The sequence below is a fragment of the Sinocyclocheilus anshuiensis genome, unplaced genomic scaffold (genome assembly GCF_001515605.1).
Source record: "Sinocyclocheilus anshuiensis isolate Anshui unplaced genomic scaffold, SAMN03320099.WGS_v1.1 scaffold2985, whole genome shotgun sequence".
NCBI lineage: Eukaryota > Metazoa > Chordata > Actinopteri > Cypriniformes > Cyprinidae > Sinocyclocheilus > Sinocyclocheilus anshuiensis.
The window spans coordinates 1952-24363 of record NW_015539946.1 but is presented as its reverse complement, the minus strand read 5'-3'; the positions used below and the strand labels follow the sequence as shown (position 1 = coordinate 24363).

The 22412-nt window shown below is 38.3% G+C and overlaps 1 protein-coding gene across 1 annotated transcript; it reads left to right on the top strand.

The window, feature by feature from the left end:
* Positions 1 to 963: 963 nt before the first annotated feature.
* On the top strand, positions 964 to 21309 carry LOC107686974 (sodium- and chloride-dependent GABA transporter 3-like; the record flags this gene model as incomplete). Its single annotated transcript, XM_016484096.1, has 9 exons — positions 964 to 1367; positions 2103 to 2237; positions 2399 to 2539; positions 2653 to 2734; positions 3690 to 3822; positions 7410 to 7544; positions 15198 to 15301; positions 16323 to 16447; positions 21197 to 21309. Coding segments are annotated over exons 1-9 (1191 nt in total), but the record flags the coding sequence as incomplete, so codon positions are not given.
* Between the last annotated feature and the right edge of the window lie 1103 nt (positions 21310 to 22412).

Sequence of the window (22412 nt, the reverse complement as noted above, 5' to 3'; positions counted from 1 at the left end):
GATTTGAGTTCAGGGCTCTCACAGCCTGGGGGAAAAAGCTGTTGAGCAGTGTGGCGGAGCGGGCTCTGATGCTCCGGTACCGTCTTCCTGATGGTAGGAGCTGGAAGAGACTGTGGGAGGGATGAGTGGGGTCCTTCACGATACTGTTGCCTTTGCTGGAGCATCGTGTAAGGAAAATGTCCAGGATGGAGGGGAGAGTGCTCACTAACACAGATTTAGACAGATTTGTGAACAATATTTGAGAGAAATAGGCCTTTTGTGTACATAGAAAAAGTCTTAGATCTTTGAGTTCAACTCATGAAAAATGGGGGCAAAAACAAAAGTGTTGCGTTTATAATTTTGTTCAGTGTAATTCAAATATCTTGTTACTATTTTTTACCTCTTTTTTTTTTGGCCGCTGTGCCAAGATTGTGTTTGCATGCAGTACAAATAGCCTATAGCAGCATTTTAGTGTCACGCTGAAAAATAACTAAATAAATAAATAAGATTAATGTCATAATATTTTAAGAATAATCAATATGCATTCACATATTTATTCATGTTTATTTTGTGCTGCAAATATTGAAGAGGCAAATATCATTGATTCACGTGCCGCTTGAACTGAGGCGAATATAGTTATCTCACTACAAATAAAAGAGCCTAAAAAACATTTATTGTTTGTATTTTATCTTAAAATTGACAGAAGGCTGAGACTTTGTGTTATAACCTAATAAATGTAACAAAGCACAAAGCTTATTGCGATTACAATGAATGGACTTGAAAACGTTAAATATTATTTCCAAGCATTTATATTTATGTAATATTATATTTACGTAATTAAAACTATATATATATATATATATATATATATGTGAATAGCCACGTAACGATATTTACTTAAAAACAAAATCAAAAATAAGTTAACAGAGTTAGAGCTCATAACGTTTTGTGGGGGCATACAACATTTTTGCATATAGGCCCGGGGCTGACTTGCTACGCCACTGGCGCTCCATCTAGTCGTATTCGAACGCAAGAAGGCGATTTGTGTGAACTGATCCTACCGCATCTATGTTCGACAATTTTGAAATAAAATGGTTCCAATTTCCAGTGCTGACATGCGCTTCAGCTACAGGTGTAATCCATATGTTTCAGGCTGTAGGACGTCATGACAGCCGAAAAGACGATTCCCATAATAAATGGAAAAGCAGACGATTCGATGGACCCCGAAGCGGCGAACCCGAGCGCAGTGTGCAGCAATGATAAGAAGGTGGTGAATGAGAGAGGACAGTGGAATAATAAGGTTGAGTTTGTGCTGTCAGTAGCTGGAGAGATTATCGGCCTTGGCAATGTTTGGAGGTTCCCATATCTGTGTTACAAGAATGGCGGAGGTAAGAGATTATCCATTCATTCCCATTCAGTGACACACTTCATCTACTTCTGTCAAAGGCTGATGGAGTTTTTTCTTTATTTTTTTGCCTTTCATGACAGTTGTGAACAAGCAACCTATTTATGCACCAGATATCTTTTTTTCCCCCCACCCATTTAAATTTGCTTCTAAGTTTTGCTAGACAGCACTTTGGGTCAACTTATGGTGTTCAATGAACTATAAGTACATGACAAAAGCATAGTAGTGGCATGGTACTTTTTGGTTGTAGATGCAGTGTGTTTTAAATGGGTGGCTATGAAGCTGTAGATTACAAAAACATACAAAGGGGGCACAGCAATAAAAAAAATTGTCGTGGGTCGCATGAAGTTTAGTTGTGGACATCTGATATATGACTAAAGTCAGAAAAGGCCACTTCAAACAGTGCAAGAGCAGTACAAGAGAATTTATAAAGAGACATTAGCACACAATGTACTATTAAATCCACACCGCCTGGAAAACATCCAACAGCTAATGGGAATTCTCAATTATTTCTTGTCATAATTTGATTAGTCACTCTTATAGTAAAACAAATAAATAAATGTTTTATGATTACCGGTCACACATCTACTATTTCTTTTGGTTAGTTGGGTTAGGCTAGTCGGACGTTAGTTGCCTTTGCATGAATTAATTAAATACATTTGCTGGGTCTCATGAATGCCCATGGGTTGAGAGGTGTAACTTTATGTGTCTGTTTTAGGTGCTTTCTTTGTGCCTTATGTCATCTTCTTCATCTGCTGTGGGATCCCAGTCTTCTTCCTGGAAACAGCGCTAGGTCAGTTCACTAGTGAAGGGGGCATAACATGTTGGCGAAAAGTCTGCCCACTGTTTGAAGGTAAGGCTTAGGTCACTCTAGTTCATTTTAAAACCATATTTTTCTCTTTATTCATTTCCTACTCGCTGAGCTGAACATACATCATTAGTGAATGAGAATAAAAGGGATGCAAAACTGCATGGTTTCCTGTCTTTAAGTATTGGTTATGTGTTCTCTAATAGGCATTGGCTATGCGACACAAATCATCGAGGCCTACCTGAATGTTTATTATGTGGTTATATTGGCTTGGGCCATTTTCTACCTGTTCAACTGCTTTACAACAGAGCTGCCCTGGGCATCATGTGGTCACTACTGGAACACGGGTTGGTTCATTTGAAGATTAAATAAAGCATTCCTAAGAACTAAGTAAAACCATTTTAATGCATGAATGAAAAGCTGGCAAAATTGTTTTATCAAAATTGTTTTAACTTTCCAGAAAACTGTGTGGATTTTAACAATGAAAGCATTGCCAACCTCACCAACCCATATGCCACATCACCAGTCATGGAGTTTTGGGAGTGAGTCTGATTCTGACTGTTTATTTATACATTATGACATAATGTACGTGTTCCTAGGAACATATTTGGCAGCTGTTCAAAGCCCTAAAGAGACCAGTCTATGAATTCACCCGAAAACTCTGCGGTCACCAGCAATTCACAACAACAACAATTAATATGTACAGTAACGCACTGACTTTCCAGGCAACTTTTGGCACAATTCATGTGCAGAGCAATCGACCACTGCTTATTATCCATGGAAATTCAGAACCTTTTTCACTGATAATTTGTCATTCTTTTTGCATTGCTGTTGTCAACAAGCATCAAAAGGGCATTTGCACAGCTAGGAATGGTATGGACACAAATTTGGCTACAGTTGGCTTGTTTTTTTTCCCCCACACAGTTTCATATTCAAGGCCAAATACAGAGGAAGCAGACAAGTCTTAGTGGTCAGGCAGTTATCGCATGTTGCTGGCCTCAGTCTCAAACATTGAGCATGCGGGCGGGCCTCTAGTACTGAGGGGCACAGAAGCTGTCAGTTCTGAGGTTGAATGGGGAAGGTTTGTTCAAAGGGGGCATGGCTTAGGCAGTGGATGTCACCCAAGAACATGTCAAAGATGATAAATGGCATTGCAAAAAAGATAATTGTGGCTTTCCCTCGCAATCTCACAATTTATTGCGTCACAACCAGTCAATGTTAAACAAAACTTCGGACCACCTTAAAGTTAGAATGAATAGTTGGGCATGTGGAGTTAACTCTCCTGGAAGTCAGAAGCGCTTGGAATTTTCATGGATATCATTGTTTCATGGCCATTGTACACTGTGCGCATCAGAAAGTGTCACGGGGTTCACATAATTTAGTCAAATTTAGAGCTAACTTTAAAACTCACCCATACAAACCTTGCAGAATATAATTGCCCACTTGACTTGTGTTCATGCGTTACATGACTGCTAGAAAGAATGTTTTCCCTTCTAGACGCCGTGTTCTCAGCATATCCTCTGGAATCGAAGAAGTTGGCAGCCTTCGCTGGGAACTTGCTATCTGTCTTGCTATAGCTTGGATCATATGTTATTTCTGCATTTGGAAAGGTCCCAAATCAACTGGAAAGGTAAAAACAAAAGGTCCAGTGATCAGAAATGGTGGTAAATGTGTGTAGATGTTAACCAAAGAGTGAGAAGCCGAGTTGGAGATGTCTCAATGAGAGACTTGGATGAATGGGGAATTTAGCGCCCTAATGTTATGTGGTCAATTCAGCACAGAATCAATTGGGTGAGTGAGACGTGCATTCTGCCCTCGCAAATTATGTATTCAGCACAACTCTGACATGTGGAGCGCTCATACAGTATGTGGCAATGTGCGGCTACAGTGTGGAACCAGTGATTTGAAAGGGCTCAAATGCAAACATTACCTGCATAAAGTGTTGAGTCTTTGAGGGGACAATGGCACTTTGAGTCTTTAGACATAGACTGATAGAATGTCAGCTGTCAAAACTACCGACTTGCATATCAGACAGGCAGGCATCAAAAAGGCCACTGAACAGAAATCGGCAGCCTTCCAGAAACCGAACGGAAACGTAAGGTGCACAAAGGTGCATCCTGACAAACCAATATACTGTGAAAAATGTGCCTTTGGAAAACAAGCAGTTTGCATTATTCCTGTGTCTGGAGCACAAAATGCAGCTCTGGCCTTCTTTTACCTTCTCCTTGTACCCACAATCCATTGCATTATGAGGGCCTGTATCCCTCTGCCAATCTCTGCAACTCAGTCACTATCCTTCCTCTGGATTCTATTTTTCCAGCAGCCTTTAAGAAAGTCTAACGGACTCAATGAGCCAGAAAGAAAGTGGAAAGAAAGGAAGAGGGATGTGTGGGGAAAAATAAATGGGTTCACATTGTACAGGTCCAGGAGAAAAGCTCGTCAGAAAGGCCTATATCTCCTGAAGTGGCTTTTGTTTGGCCGTGAAGCAAGGGGAAAGAATGCTCCTTCATGGCGAGGCTTTAGCAGCCTGTCCAATATTGATTTCTGTATTCACAAGGGGAAAGTGGAGCGCTCATGAGGAGAATGCAGAGTTCCTCCGCTTGCCTCTTCCTTTCTGTGAGGAATTATGTCTGTTGGATAGAAAACTGCTTTCTTCCTTTCCTTTGACCGTTATACAGATTGCAGCATTCAGGACATTTGCTAAGCTGTTCACCGCAGGTCTTTTGTGGCTTTTTGCGATTCTCCAAAAAGCCAGCGGTAGATTTATGGCATGGGGTTGACCTGTGAATGTGAGACTTAAATGTTTGACCAGGGAGAGTTGGGAGAAAGTCAGCGTGTGTCAAAGTCTCACGGCGAGTTTATACATTGCCCCATTCATTGAGAAAAACCACACGCATGCATTAGAAAGCCTAGTGGGGGATTCGCTTATTGCAGTGGCCATGGTTTTTGGATATGGATATGTAATCATTTTACAAGGCTAATTGAAAATGGAGTGAATTAGCGAGCTGGACAAGCTTTGCCTCGCTCATTCTGTGAGGTGCGTTTGGATTAAAGGATTTCCTTTGTCAAAGCGCTCACTCTTACAGATCTCTGCTTAACACGGTTGGTTTGTTTTATTCCACCAGATTACTTGGTTAAGCAACATTAACAAAGATTTACATCGATCTCACATTGCAGTTTACAACATTTTGGCGCAAATGAGGGAGATTGATTGATTTCGGTAGGGAAGCATTTTTAAAAGAAAAAAAGCTTCCTGTCTCTCCATTTTATTAACTATGAAGGAGTGACACATTTGTTAATCGACATGAAGAAGTGTTTGTTGTTGTTTAGTACAGTACATTACGCAGGTCAGACTGAAACCATCGGCAATTGTACGTTTCTGTGCCACACATTTTCCCACACTGCCAACACAACCCAGTTGGGCTCCTTCTAGAGGGAAACAGGGTAGAAGCTTTTGTGTCTGAACCCTGTCTTGTCCTCGTATGGTCTTGACCGGGTGCCAAAGGAACAAGAACCTAGTGCCGCCCCCAAGGGTGGTTTTGTTCACGGGATTGAAAGAGCTTCAAAATGTTGAACTCATTTCTGTGGACCGTGAATGGCCTTTTGCAAATGCATCTTAGGTTCTAGAACTTGAATGTATAGTGGAGAAGAATCATGCCGTGATGTTCTAATGCTGTCGGTGTGATTGCACTGAGGATTCGAGCCTCTATGTGTCTTGGGAGACAAAGCTCTTACACTGGTTGGTTGAGACTGGGTAATAATTCAAGGTTGTGAACATCATGTTGACAAGTCAGAACATGATGGGTGCCTGGCTATTCTATTTTTGTCTTTTTGATGTGCCGTGTTGCACTGCTGAGTGTTTTCTCCATCAAAACCTCTGGCTCAGACCTGCATCCCTTCCTCCCCCTGAGTGTAACTCTTTCAATCGGCACCCAATTAAGACTTTGGGAGAGTACCTGCCCCCTCTGGCAGACCCTCAGAGCATTCAGTAACCCCTTCACGTTAAGTGCAATGCTTCATTTGCTCACTCATTCATTTGCTCCAGCCCTTTATTTGAAAGGTATACTAGTTGCACAGCTAGACAGCTGATTTGCACATCATAGCCCATCACAAAGCAGGGTAAAAAATCATGTTTAGTCTTCAGTTTGTCCCATTAACTTAATTTTAATGGAATGGTTCAAAAATTAAGAATCCGTTGATGCATCAAACCTGCATGCTGCCATTTTTTCTCTGTGGAATACAAAAGGAGAAAAAGCCATTCTCTGACAAAAACTTTTAATCTTACAGTAAATGTTCACAATCAAATTCAAAAGAAAAGACACATTTCACTGGTCCTCATGTGCATCTTAGTGAACACAATGCAAGTGTTTGAATAAGCAGAATGGAGAATTTGTCAAGTCAATATTAGTATAGCACTTTTCACAATACACATGGTTTCAAAGCAGCTTTACAAAAAGTCATACTGTTATGTCTGTAGTGCCTGTAGTGCTTTACAATAGAGCAAGTTTTAGCACTGGGTGATATGGTGATTTATAACAATGATATCAATTATCCTCCGAATTTAGATCTAGCTATATTGTTTTTATTTTGTGTAGTAGTTATTATCCATACTACAGTGTCATGAGCATGTGCCTGAGCATTCAAATTTAATTTTAATGTAAAGCTGAAATGTTAGTAGCATCTGTTGTATTCACCAGATCAAGTTTTACCAGATTTTGATTAAACATTACGAAGTCCCTTGTATTTGTATCTACTATCTAATTTTTCCCGAAGACAGTAACCTATCGTATCATTTCAGAATACTCAGAAAAAAGTGTACAAGTCATATAGAGTACGTTAATGGTTCTTTATTGTGTTCTTGTTGTTTTTTGGAGCTTGACAGATGTGGTCACTATAAACTGTAGTTCTATGGAAAAGAGCTGCATGATGATTGTTCAAAATGTATTTTCTGTTCTATGTAAAAAAAATAATGTTATGCAGGTTTAAAATGACAAAATAATAAATAATTAATTTTTATTAATTTTGGGTTAACTATTGCTTTTATTTTAATTTTCTTAGTGCAATTGTATAGGTTTTGGTGATTTATTGCACCAACTGGTTTGGATAGATCCAGTGTCTCCAAAAGTCTCTATTTGATCTAAATATGAATATGTTGGTGCAACGTCTTTGAACTTCATTCATGACCATGGAAACTAAGCCGTGTTTCTCCATCTGCAGGTGGTGTATGTCACTGCAACCTTTCCTTATTTCATGCTGTTGATCCTCCTTCTTCGAGGAATCACGCTGCCAGGAGCTGCAAATGGAATTAAGTTCTACTTGTATCCTGATATCTCTCGTCTATCAGACCCTCAGGTATGAACAATTTTATCCAGTTTCACTGTACGTCTAATGGATTTAACACCCAGCTGTTAAATACATAAGAATATATAGCTAAAGCAACTGAATGTACAGTAGTTTCGTGTATTTTTGTGACTTTAGAGCCCCCTACAGTTAAGTGAGTAGAATCCGCTGTTGTTAATATATCACTGTCGTAATTACAGTGATAGCTGTGCACGTGAATTTGTTGCTGCTATAAAACAGTTCGGCCTTTTTATGGAATTTATTACCTGCTCAACAAACTTGCACACTCCCAGAACAGATGTTTGGAAAGAAACAAGCCATTCGCCTAATTAGAAGAAAGTGTGCCATCAGAATGATTCTGAACCTGATATCTCATGGAAAAGAACTTACACACAGTTGCTTAAAATTACATTTCTAGGCATTTTTAATATGCTAGAACCTGAATAAGTCAAACTTAAGTGAATGCCAATGTCACCAGTTTTTAAATCAAATACTTGAAAATGTTATTTTGTGTTTCTTTCGATAGGAAAATGGGAATTTCATACTGAAATGCAAATATTTTTAAACTTCTCATTGTTCATTATATTTCTGCCATTACTTTGGCAAAACATCTGTCAATCAAACTAAAATTGAAATTGCAATGGCTTAGTGTACTTGTTGTAAAATCGCAAAAAAAGCTCTAGTTTAATTAAATAAGTATAGGCTATAGTCTGTTGATCTTCTGGAGTTTTCAGTTTCTCAGAGCTGCTCAGAGTTTTAACATGCATTTGGGTACGTAACATGTGTCAGTTCACTTTATTTTCACATCATTTTCAACATTTGATGACTACAAAATTTCACTTGCAATGAGAATCATTTGTAAACCTGTTGTCTCAGAAACTTAAAGGTCTCCCTACAGTTTTATGCCAAAATAAAAGCTTGCATGCAGACTGAAGTTCATGCAGACTTTGTGCTCAGTTGTTATCGGATGTAGCAGGTTATGGAGGGTCATATCTGCTTTAAATAATGTGTTTATGACAGAAATTTGAAATTGAATTAACCTTAAAGTAAACTATGCATCACTGGTTTCACCTTAAAGTGAGTGAAAAAAATTAGTCAAGGTCAAGAAAAAAAGTCCACACCAATAATTTCATGAACAATATAGTTGGAACAGTATACACTTTCAGAGCATTTTTTTTTTAAACTGATAAGCTATAAAAACATTGACGTGCACCGTGATCCACTGAACATAACTGAGGTATGCTCTTAGAATAAACACAATGTAATCATCCACTGGTGTGGGCGCCAAAATAGTTATCATTATAGTTTTAATTTCGGGTTTTCTTTAAGCCCCGACTTTGCAAGCTCATTAATCATAAACATTAATCATTATCCCAGACAACAGTAATAGTTTAGCCCGGTTTATAAAAAGACAGGCGTGTATAACCAAACTTCATTTCTCATCATTTTCTGTGGCAGGACAGAAATGATAAAATACACATATAAATCATCAGCTACACACATATGCATATCCTTTGCATTTCATTTGGCTTCATTAGAGCTAAAAATAATCCTTTCAATCATTTTGATGAGTGAAAGAATGACAAAGAATTATGAAATGGTATGAATTATAGGTGTGGTTATATAGTAAATGTTAATGTAATTTTGGGAGTCTTGAGCGAGACTTTTTCATCAACCCAGTGAGTAAAAGAGACTCATAAGCGGCAGCTTTACGAGAGTATAATTATATTGCATAAAAAACAGAGAGAGTTCAATTAAGCTGACGTGTACTGATGTGTACATATACTTATTAATAAGCTCGGCGCGTTTTTTGGTATTTTCGCCTAAATTTAACATCTGACTGAAGCAGTGCTACGAGTATAAATGTAAATTCGCTCAGAGGTGACCAAATTTTACATCGCGGTTCTATCGAAGATAATTCGATCTGTGATTGTCACACAATGAAATAATCTACATCGTCAAATTCCTGAGAATGAGAGCTTTCTTGTGATATATGACTTGACTTTTTTGTGAAAAATATATAAAATACACATTCTTCGTAAAAATTATTCGCAATGGTTAGGCGGAAATTCGTGTGTGGGACGAATACATTTCTAAGCTTAATTTTACTGCTTTATGAATATAAAAACCAAAAGGAATGGTATTCTTTGTAAAGAAGACACTCCAAGCTTTCAAATGAACCCATATATGGGCTGATACCATATAAGGAAGGTTATGTAAGTGAAGCATAAACATTTTTAATGTCATTTTGGCAGAGTTTAACTGGAAAGTCTTAAAGTCTGTCTTATTTAACTCATGTAAAGTTATGTCTTATGTCTTTGAGGCATGACTTTATGGATTGCATGACTCTCCTTGAGTTTGTCTCTATTTCTCAATGCCAAGTTTAAACTACATATCAATCATTTATGTAACACATCTCATTTATGCTTTATTTGCTGATATGTCAAATAAAGTATATAAATTAAAGCAAATCATGTAATTTTACCTGTAAATGCCTCTAACTAAAATCACTTCACATCAAAAATAGCATAAGAGATAACTTCTCAAGTGGAGATATATCATTTAGAATAAATAAATACACAGTCAATTTAAAATTTGATTTCCTGAGTAAATATCTGAAGTTTTTAGATTGAGAAAATGCTTGCTGTTTTTTGAGATCCAGACTTGACTAACCGTCTTATTAAGCTGTCATGTAGTTGCAGTTCTCCCTGTAAATCAGTCTTTTTTAGACTGTTTTCTCAACTGAGACACTATTTGCTGGTCTTGCATTTGAGCCGAATGATAGAATTGAATTTTCCAAGTTCCAATCGTCCCAGTCCAATGGTTAGCTCTTTTTTCTCTCACAAATCAAGAATGAGTTTTACCTAGACCTAACTTACAAAGAATACAAAGATAACCACAACATCTAAAACTTATACCTTCTAAAGGCCATAAACTTGTTATCATGGAAAATCTAAAAAGACATCTGGTAATTACTGAAAACTTGTCCATCTAAGAGGGATTTAGGATCCCTTTATAAACGTTTGTTTTCAAAATCTGAATGAATTGATGTACTACAAGGAAGCAGTGCCAAGTTCTCCCGGAAGCAGGGAGCTATCAGGTCATTTGGTGAGATTACAGAATGTCCACACATGGCTGAACCTCAGATGTGTCAGTGTGTCATGATCCAGGAAGGAAGGAATGTATGTGAAGTAGCATCGATAGCCTGAGAGAGCAAGCGACATAAAGGAAATACAGAGAAAGAGAAAGGGTGATAAAGGGCTGCTGTTTAGCTTTCATGCCACACAATAAGAGGTCTGTTCACATTCTCTATGCTCCGTTGTTTTATTCACCATCTTCCTTTACAATCTCACCACGCAATTCTGTTTTCTGTGCCAGAGAGTTTCCTTCTCTGTTTAAAACGGCATGTTTAGAGAATGGAAAACTTTTAAAGTATGCACTATTTAGACACAAATAAAATGTTATTGTTTTGTGCTTTCTATGATAATGCGGAGGATTCATGAAATGTAGTCATCAGAATCATATAGCATTGTTTTAAGAAAAGATTTATTGCTGTTAGTTTTATTACAAGAGCAACATTCTAACATTATACAGAGCAGGACCAGTTTTGTGTAATGAAGGTCTACTGGATTCATTAAGTGTATGGAAATATAGGCTTCAAAACTCATATTTTATATATTGACATCAAGTGATGATTGAGCACAGTACCAAAAGTGTTTAAAAAAATATTGCAATGAAGTTCATAGACTCAACAATATGTACGATTGCACACAGCCTGTCCATTCTGGCATCTGAGCGATTTGGCTTGATTCTACATGAGAGATGAATTTGGGCCAAAATGCCATAGTTTTGGACAAACAACCTTTGACATCAACAAAAAAATATATGGGAATAATTTTTTCCTTCTTTTTTGAAAGTCATTAATTGAATTTTATGAATAGCATTTAGCATTGATTTTTCCCTCATTGACGACAAAGTAGTGTTAGAATCATATTGAGCAATGTGTTTTTTGGCAGATTTGGAAACCATAATCACACATTTTATACAACTTATGACCAGAGACGAGTTTTCAATCAAAATGTTTCTTTAGGATGCACTTCCTGGCTAAAACAAGAAAAAACAAACCTCCAAATTAGCCACAACATCAATAAGTAGCTTTTAAAGAATGTAGCGTCGTGTCCGAATAAAGCCAAACCAGAGCATTCGCGCCGGCCGAATGTTAAACAGAAAAGACGCAAATGACTGTCCCCATAGAATGGATGTTCTTGGAGGGAAGTTGCTCTGTGTTTGTGAGGTCAGAGGGGTTACCCTGGTTACCCATTGGAGGAAGCAAATACTGTGGGTTGTCAATTGTCTTCCCAGTAAAGGAGATTAGTGGCTCAATGGTTATGTGAGAGCATTTTAAAGAGGTGCTGGCTTCTTTTCCACTGACTCACATGGATCCCCTATGGCCATGTTTTTACACATAGCCTCTATGGGTCAGAATGACTCTGTTCAGAGCGTTCGAGCTCTACGAGAACAGTTTAGCCCATTGCAGGTGAGAGAATGTTGCATCAGATTTCAGACAGTTTTCCAAGAAAGTGGTTGTTCTCGAAAATCAGTGACTGTTGTATGCATTGATGTAGACAGAAGTATGAAGCTTGTTGTTGCCCATATAAACCTGTTAAATGTCTTAAATCTATATTTGGTTCTATGATGTCCCAGAGATAACATTACAGTGCTTATCTTGTGTTTTAAATGAATAGTTCATGCTATAGACATGCCAAGCTAAAACATTGGGACCAGTCACAGATGAAGCAGTTATCGTTGATCATCAACAAGGTCACATATTAAGATCTGGATAGAATGGATGGCAAGCAAACAATCAGTTCTCGTAATCAAAACCATTGGATGCAGGAGAAATGGGCAGAAATAAACATGTGAGCGACTTTGACAAGGGCCAAATTGTTATGGTATGGTGACTGGGTCAGAGGATCTCTGAAATGGCAAGACTTGTGTCACCAGTGGTGCCAATTTACCAACAGTAGTCCGAGGAGGGACAAAACCACAAACATGGTATTGGGCGCCCAAGGCTCATCGATGCACAGGGGCAACAAAGGTTATTCCATCTGGACTGAGCCAACAAAAGGTCTGCTCTGGCACAAGTCACACAAAATGTTATTGCTGGCCATGATAGAAAAGTGTCAGAACACACAGTGCATCATCATACTCTGCTGTGTATGGGGCTACGTAGCCACAGACCAATCAGAGTGCCTATGATGACCTCTGTACACTGCCAAAAGCACCTACAATGGGCATGTGAGTGTTGGAAATGGACATTGGAGCAGTAAGAAGAAGGTCGCCTGGTCCAATGAGTCCACCAGGATGCACTGTGGGACAATGACAAGCCGGTGGAGGGAGTGTGATGCTCTTAGCAATATTCTGCTGGAAAACTGAGTCTGGCCACATCATGTAGAAGTAGATTTGATATGTGCTGCCTACCTAAACATTGTTCCAGACCACGTACACCTGGGCTGGTCAACTTTGCTCCTGGAGGGCCACTGTCCTGCAGAGTTTAGCTCCAAGCCTAATCAAACACACCTGAACAATGTCTTCAAGATCACTAAAAAGCTACGGGCAGGTGTGTTTGTTTAGGGTTGGAACTAAACTCTGCAGGACAGTGGCCCTCCAGGAGCGAAGTTGCCCAGCCCTGACATACATCCTTCATGACAATGTTTTTTCCTGGTGGAAGTGGACTCTTTCAGCAGGATAATGTACCCTGCCACTCTGTTCAGGAATGGTTTGAAGAACATGATAAAGAGTTCAAGGTGTTGCTTCCAAATTCCCCAGATCTGCTGTTGATGTCTTGGTGCCAGATAACATAGGACACCTTCAGGAGTTTTGCAGAGTCCATGCTTCGATGGGTCGGTGCTGTTTTTGCAGCACACGAAGGACCAACAGCATGTTAGGCAGGTGGCCATAATGTTTTGGCTCATCTGTGTATTATTTGCTGTTATTTGGAAAAAAAGTGAAGCTATTATTATAGTAATGCAATTGCTTCCAGTAATTCTAAGCAATAAACAATTTAGTAGATCTTCTTTGCATTTTTGTGCACATACATTAACCACTCAAATGTCAAGTCAAGTCACCTTTATTTCTATAGTGCTTTATACAGTGCAGATTGTTTAAAAGTAGTTTCAAAGTAAATCAACTGATAAAAATAACAATCAATTATGAAACTTCTTCAAACATAGCCGCTTTTCCACTGAAATTACCTGGAATAATTTGTCCCAGGAATGTTTTTCCCAGACCTGTTGCTGTCTGAGTTTCCATCGCGGCCTAAAGTACTTAGTAGTGAAGATTAGGCAAATAGTCTGGTGACGTAGGACTGCGCGCGACTGCTCCTCCCAGTCCAGGAGGGGGCGCTAATGTAGAACAACGATAATGTCATACAAAGCGACGGACAATCATAATTTTTTTGTCACCGTTTCCAGTTCCTGCTGGATTTCATCCTCAGCACTGCACCAGCACTGAACCGCAACAGTCTTTTAAAAATGGTGTTTGAAATACAATGCTGCACAGAGTCAACCAATCCAAATGCTGCGTGAACTGAACCAATCAGCATGTTCAGTGCCCAAGTCCCACCCCTGAAAGTTCTGGACCTTTGAAAAAGTACTACCTCGCGAGCAGGGACTTTTTTACCCAGAACTTTAGTTACATCCTTTTTCCTGTGGTGGAAACACACCGAGTACCGCCCCAAAGTCCCTAGATCCTGGGGAAAGTTCCTGCAGTGGCTTTATGAAAGAAATTCAAATTCTGTTGTAAATCAGCTCTAAAAAGACAATAGAGTCATTATTCAGCTCCCGTAATTTCATTGTTGGTTCACTTCAGTTCAATAACACTGTAAAGTTAATTTAAATTCTATTAAATTCAGCTATAAGCCGTTCTACAAAAGGAACAATATTGTTGTTCGGCTTGAGTCAGTTCAATGCTGACTCAATTCATTTGGATAACAGTGTTGATGTTGCAAGAAGACAATAGTGTCTTCAATGCTTTTTTACTCAAGTCAGCATGTCTTGTCAGTCTGTGAGAATTTGTATCATGTTGTGTATTGTTTGGACTTGTTTTCATTGGGATCATTTCCTGCAAGAAATGATATCATGCCACTTTCCATATTCTGTTTGTTTCAATGCCACATCCATATATAACTTAGAAGTCATTTACACAGGATACATATTCACATTTCTGTCTGTTTATTTACTCACAGCTCTATTGCAATGTCTCACTTGAAAAATAAGTGACCTGGTGTGACAAAATAAGTTCAAAAGCAGAGCATGTCATCCCTGGTTTTCAATGTAATAACAGAGAAAAATAATAATTTTATAGTAATTTATTTTTTGTCTTTTAAAAAATAAAAAAAGATCATACAACTTTAGTATGACACCTAATTAGCTTTCCACTCCCGATGAAAGAGTTAAATGCCAAAAGTAAAATTATGGGTGGTAAGTAATTACCACCCAGAAAGAACTGATAATTAATCATTAATGAACTGACAGCTAATATTTGACCACATCTTCTCACTCAGAATAAATGACAACTAGAGCATACGTCTTAGGATCTCATTGCAGTGCCGATATAATCAATAACAGTAGTTATGTTTAGATTTTTGATTTGTGATTGTTGCAGGTGTGGGTGGATGCAGGCACGCAGATCTTCTTCTCATATGCTATATGTCTGGGCTGTCTTACGGCTCTGGGCAGCTATAACAGCTACAACAACAACTGCTACAGGTGAGAGTCCAGTCAAGTGAAAAGAAGTTTGCAGAGACAATGCAACCTCCTTAAACTTTGACTGTGTTTATTGTGTACAGTCTATAACTATCTTAGTCAACAGAAAAATTTTCTTTCATGTCAAAGTGAAACAAATTTCTACAACTACTACTATAAGCATTCTTCATTTTCAAGTCAGTATTTCGCATTCGCCCCATTGGCAGCATTGACAGCTTTGCTCTGGTCACTGCAGTGATCCTCCACTCTGAAAAACTGCTCAAGCTCAGTCAGGTTACATGGAGATTGCAAGTGGTCAAACTTTTGCTTGTCCACACATAAACTGGACTGAGATCTGGCCTTTATCAATTTTGCACTCATCAGACCATATATACCTTCCCCAAGCCCACTGGAAAACTGTTGCTGAGAAATGACATGTAATGTTGGCTTCACTTTGCCACTTTCTCATAAAGCTGGCAACTGTCTCTCCAGTCTCTGCCACCAACTCCTTCATTGGTTTTCTGGTGGTTTCCCTCGTCAGTGTCCTTCAGTTCTTCTTTATGGAAATCTTCTGCCTCCATCCCCTGCCTTGTCTTTTTTTGTGTTCCGTTTTCCTCATGGTGCAAGTTTTGACACAAAACTGATTCATCAGAAGGTGGCTATTCCAGTTTATAGAGATTAATTTACATTACAATTAATAATAATAAGGATCTTCATTTCCCCTGCCTTGTCTTTTTTTGTGTTCCGTTTTCCTCATGGTGCAAGTTCTGACACAAAACTGATTCATCAGAAGGTGGCTATTCCAGTTTATAGAGATTAATTTACATTACAATTAATAATAATAAGGATCTTCATTTCAATATTTGTGTGACTTCCAAAAACTAATTGGTGGCACCAGAGATGATTTAGATGTGCCATATTAACAGGGCTGAATACTTATAGAATCAAATATTTCGATTTTTGTCTTTATTATTATTTTAGTCTTTTACAGTCTTTTTCTGTTGATCAAAAAATTGATGTGAAGTTCTGTGTGTTGTCTTTGCAGGGACTGCATCATGCTGTGCTGTCTGAACAGTGGCACGAGTTTTGTGGCAGGATTTGCCATTTTCTCTGTCTTGGGCTTCATGGCATATGAACAGAATGTGCCAATAGAGGCAGTGGCAGTGTCAGGTGAGTGTGAATTTGTGAGCTAAATCTGTTAAAACCTTTCTTTGGAAACATTTTTAATAAAAAAAAAAAAAATAGTTTAATCATTTATAAATTTGCAAATTGGGTTGATCTATTGTAATTCAAATTACGTAAGCTCATTTATATAGAAAAGTCTTATATGTGTGTGAGAGTGAGAGTTTTTATTTGAGATACAGTAGCCTACAGTGAGATATCTAAGTGTGATGTCTTTGGACTCATGCAATTTAAAGCACTTCTCCGAAATGCTTTTTTATTGTATGACTTATTCAACAATCCAGCATTACTTATTTACTACAATAGAGCAAGGCTGAATGTAAAAGTGACTGAAATACACTTTGAAGAGTTTTATAAATTATCTGACTGTTTTATTAAGATTAAGATGTTTGGAAACTTTGCTACGCAAACATGTATTCAGTTGTTGAATCACCAAACTATAAGCTTAGAGCAAAGGTTCTCAAACCTGTTCCTGTACAATATAGAAAAACAAGTTTTCAGCCACTATGCTTTCAATAAGTGATCCATAAACATTATTTGGTTACACTTTATTTCGATAGTCCACTTTAGACATTCTACTAACTATAAGTAACTTTGTAACTACGTCAACTACATGTCAACTAATTCTCATTAATTTGCAACTACATGTCTACTAACTCTCAGAGTAGATTGTTAGGGTAGGTTTAGGGTTAGTAGAATAAGTTGACAAAGAAAGTGTTAGAAGATATTAAGCAGACAGTCTACTAATACTCTACTAACTGCTAGTTGACATGTAGTTGCAAAGTTACTTACTGTTAATAGAATGTCTAAAGTGGACTATCGAAATAAAGTGTTACCCATTATTTAATGCACTTTTACTAAAGCTCCACTCTTGGCATTTTTCTGCAGCCAGTATTATTTAATGAACAGTAGCTCTGGGCTGATATTATAGCATATTACTGTAATGCTATGGCACAGTGATCTCTGCTCTTGGCCCGCTGCTTTTGGACAGGTGTCTTTGTACTGCAAAACCAGAGCCAAGCCACATGGCATCCTTAGGCTATTTCACCAGGACTCTGAGAAGTCAGTTCTGTCATGGAGACTGTTGAATTTGCCAATCTAATGCATGTTCTCTTAGTACCCAACCAGGGGTGCGTTTCTCAAAAGCAGCTATGGTCGCAAGTTCCGTCATTACAAATAGAGTTCAGTGGAACTTGCGACCATAGTTAGGTAATGATGCTTGAGAAATGCACCCCAGAACACAAGGCCGAATCCATGTCTTGAACATTTATATATAAATTCTAGGTCTAATTCTAGTTGCTAAGTAATCATTTTGACCTATTTGCAAGTAATATTTTAAACGTATGCACTTTTATTTGCATGCCTAAAAGCACGTCAAAAACGTAAAACATTTCTTGTCTCGACACATTCAGCTAGTTGAATCAGGTCAATTATACTATATTTTCAATTCAAAATGGACATATTTGAGAAAAAAAAGGAGTAGTTTGCATCTCTGGATAGTGTCGGTCGTTTAACATTTCTACAGTAAAACAAGTGGTCAAATATTAAATGTTGAACTACTCCCATGCTCTGCTTCTGTGGACAGTAAGCCCCTCTTACTTTGATTTGATTGCCCATCATTTTGCCATTGACGAGCACTGTTAGACCGCTGAGGCAGACCAGGCTAAACATGTCACTTTTACAATTTTTCCCAATTTCTTAGACACAATTCTGGGAACAACTCACCATTTTCTCAAATCTTCACACACAATTTTAAAATCTCACACCCAACGGTACAAACAGCGAACTTCTGAATCCCAATTCAAACTTTGCCCTCAGTCAATACAAACAAACTGTCAAAAACACAGACTACATGACTGTTTTTTACACATTGGAGGGATACATTCAAAACACTGCTACCAAATGCGTTAGACGTTTTCAGATCAATAGTTTGGAACTTAGTGAAATCACAGCACTGACTAATAACTGTTTCAGAAACAACCCTGACCAAAAAAAAACAAACCAGTAGTGTTTTATGCATTTGTGCTTACATAATTGGATAAAGCAACACTGTACATGCTGTTTTGGACAAAAAGCTGACCTTTGAAATGTCACCCTGACAAAACATGTAAGGAAGAGTCCATGCAGAATATAATACTTCAATTTTCAAAACCTTTATTTCCAAAGGCAAGCAAATATACAGGTTACTCAGCAACAGCATCAACGTTCTCATCATTATCTCGTCTCAGGTGTAGGTCAGGCCATAGTATCTCATCAACATCACACATTACGTTTGCTCTTGCGATGCAGCGGGGAAAAAATGCCCTTGTGTGCCTTATATAACCCTGGATAGACTCCACAGACACATCTTCACAGGCGTCCAGCATTGCTTCCAGGAGGTTTTGGTGTATGTAGGGGTTGCGGTCAAACACTTTCCACCGCCATGCTGAGAAACATTCCTCAATCGGATTCAGAAATGTGGAATATGCTGGCAAAAAAAGAACAGTGAACCTGGGGTGGGCATTGAACCAGGTGTGAACTAGAGCAGCACGATGGAAACTCACGTTATCCCAAATGACAACATATTGGACCTGCTCTGGTTGCCCTGGCTCCCCTTCCTGTTGAAGAATGTTATTGTGCAGCTGATCTAGAAATTGAAGGAGTTGTGCCGTGTTGTATGGACCCAGTTTGGCATGGCGGTGGAGGATGCCATGATTGCTGATGGCTGCGCATATGGTGATGTTGGCTTCCCTTCTGGCCAGGAACTTGTGACCGCACAGTGACCAAGGATGTTGCGCCCTATTTTGCGCCTTTTTGTCAGGTTGAACCCTGCCTCAATGAAGATGTACTCATGTGGGTCAGCCATGGCATCCAGCTCAAATATCTTCTACAGAAGTAAAAAAAAATAAAAAATTATAGTACTGTACTTCAAATACAGTACTGTATTGATGTGCAAGAGAGACAGGCCATGTTCTACACACTGTAAAAATTCTGTACTGTATATCAGTTACCTGCACACTGTAGAACCCGATAAGTTCAGAATACTAAATTTTTGTGGACACCAATTACCTCAATTTAATTAAGCAACTCACATTTTTTAAGTTAACATTAACTATAAATAACAATTAAGTCAAACTAAAAAGCTTAAATTTGGTTTTGCTTAATGTTAAAAAATTTAATTAAGCAACTCAAATTTTTTAAGTTAACATTAATCATAAATAACAATTAAGTCAAACTAAAAAGCTTAAATTTGTTTTTGCTTAATGTTTAAGTGCAGTGTACTTAAAATTATTGTTTATCATACGTAATGTTTTTCATTTACCAATTATTTTGATGCAGTGGTGCTTTATTAAATACAAATACTAACTCACACTTATGCATAAAAAAAATTAAAAAAACACAACATGCACAACTGTGGCTATACAATTGAGGATTTTTTATTCAGCCTTTTTTAAAACGCATGAACGGTGTATTTCTGAATGTCAAACACTGGAAGATCAACTCATCACAACTGCAGTGCTTGCAGGACTTGTAGTGGTTTCGTTGTCCATGACAACAAAATCAGCAGGAGAGGGGTTTGTGTCAGTGATGTCTGGCTCGCCCAATTCCTCCTGGAATAAGCACAGAGGGTAAAACTTTAACTTCAAAGACTAAAAGTAGACATTTATATTTACTGCCAATAGAGTGGGGGAACTATAACATCAGAACCCGGAAGAGTAATTCGCCATGGGTTCATTCTAGATTCAAAATCAGCAGGAGAGGTGTTTGTGTCAGTGATGTCTGGCTCGCCCAATTCCTCCTGGAATAAGCACAGAGGGTAAAACTTTAACTTCAGAGACATTTATATTTACTGCCAATAGAGTGGGGGGGAACTATAACGTCAGAACCCTGAAGAGTAATTCGCCGTGGGTTCCTTCTAGATTTTCCTGTGGGGTTTTATAATGGGGTTTTTTCAATTAAAATAAAGCCTGTGGTAAACATAACTTGACGATACTTTTACGTTTTGTTGTACAACGTAAATTACACACATCCATACCAAAACACAAATTTTGAAGCAGTTATGTTCATTTTTGAAAACGTATGTTTTTAATAAGTAGCTAGATAAGAAGGTTTAGGCTGTGAGTGTGTGCAGTTTACATTGTAGAACAAAACGTAGAAGTATCATCAAGTTATGTTTAACACAGGCTTTATTTTATTCATAAATTGAAAAACCCCATTAAAAAAAGAAAACCCATAGGAAAATATCAAAGGAACCCGCGGCAAATTACACTTCCTGGTTCTGACATCATAGTTCCCCCACTCTATTTCAGATCTATTAATGCACTTAACACTTACATTTCATGTACTGAAGAACAGTTCTCCACACATGTTCACTGAGAGCATGAAGGGCTCGTTTCATGTTGACATCATGTAAACAAAAAAAAAAAAAAACGTTAAACAAGCAGGCCAACTTTATTTTATATACAATGAAGACAGTAATGGAGGTAGTTAGTGTTTGTGAATTTGCACTCACCTGAAGATCAAACATTTAGAATGTCATGCAACATCTGTGAAATCTTGCTGTTGTGTGCCACTTTTTTCAAACATTGGGGGAGACAATTTCTAATTATTGGGGGGTCCATGGTGGTTACGGCTCTGCCAGAATGTTTATGGTCTGTTTTTACCCCTCGATAGGACTAACTTTGTACTAGCTTTCTGTCTTTCTAACAAAATTAAAAACAGAAAGTGTTAGTTATTGTATTGCGAAATGTATTTCAGGTCCTGGTCTAGCGTTCATAGCATATCCTAAAGCTGTGAGCATGATGCCGTGGTCTCCATTGTGGGCCTGCCTGTTCTTCATGATGCTCATCTTTCTCGGGCTCGACAGTCAGGTGACAAATGCACACATTTTGTAAACAATTCCTTCAAATTAATAATTCAACCAAGAATACAAATGCTGCCATTATCTGCTCAACCTGTAGACTGTTTTTTTTTCTGTCAAACACACACAAAACATTTTGGGGTTATATTTTCCTTTACAGTTTTTCTGAATTGCTGAAACACTAAACCCCAATATGTTAATCAGTAATTTTACACATGATAAAAACGTGCACTTAATTTGCTTGGAAAATACTTGCGAATACGGCAGTCATAAAAAAAACCGCGCCGCAACAGCTAAAGTCTGTCTACACTGGATGCAAAAAAGCGACCGTTGAAAATCATTTGAAATTTGTGCCAATAAGTCATAAATAGAACGCAGCAGCAGTTTTCTGTCAGGATTTTATCGTGTGATTCACGATGATGTGTCGCGCTGCATCCAGTGTAGACAGCACCGCGCCGTTCGCGTTCAATGTAGACACGGTGTTAGAGAGAAGAATATGTTCAGCCCCCTCCCTCCGAAGCTTTGAATATTCGGTGTTGATTACTACCGAAGCTTCGAAGCTCAAAAAATGGTATTCGGACCAGCCCTACAAAATATGAGTCAGTTCAGAGTGCACAAGTGGCACAGGTGACTGAACGATGATACGAACAATAGATGGAAACAATGTGAGAAGGAGAGGAGGAAGAGTACATGTAAGAAGTGGAGGATGAGGAGAGAGTAAGGTGTAGAGAGTGTTATCAAGGCTGGGTTTGTCAGACCAGAGGGTTTTTTCTCTTTGTCTAGCAAAAAAGACAACATTACTTGTGAAGTGGACAAAGTCCTCAGGCCGGACTCAAGCACAAAGACATGACACTGAGACAGAATGAGTCTCTCATTGACCCTGATGTTACAATTGCACAACTTACAGTATTTGAGTGTACTGTAACCTGCTATTCATTTAGAGTTTTATTTGACCTTTTTGGCCTTTGCAGTTGGACTGCAGTATTTTTGCAGTATCCAAGTGCTGAATATATACAAACATTCAGTACTATTCAATATTCAGCACAATACTATTCTTGCAGTACATACAGTAGGCCTATACAATATATTCACCTTACTCAGCTGCAATTACTA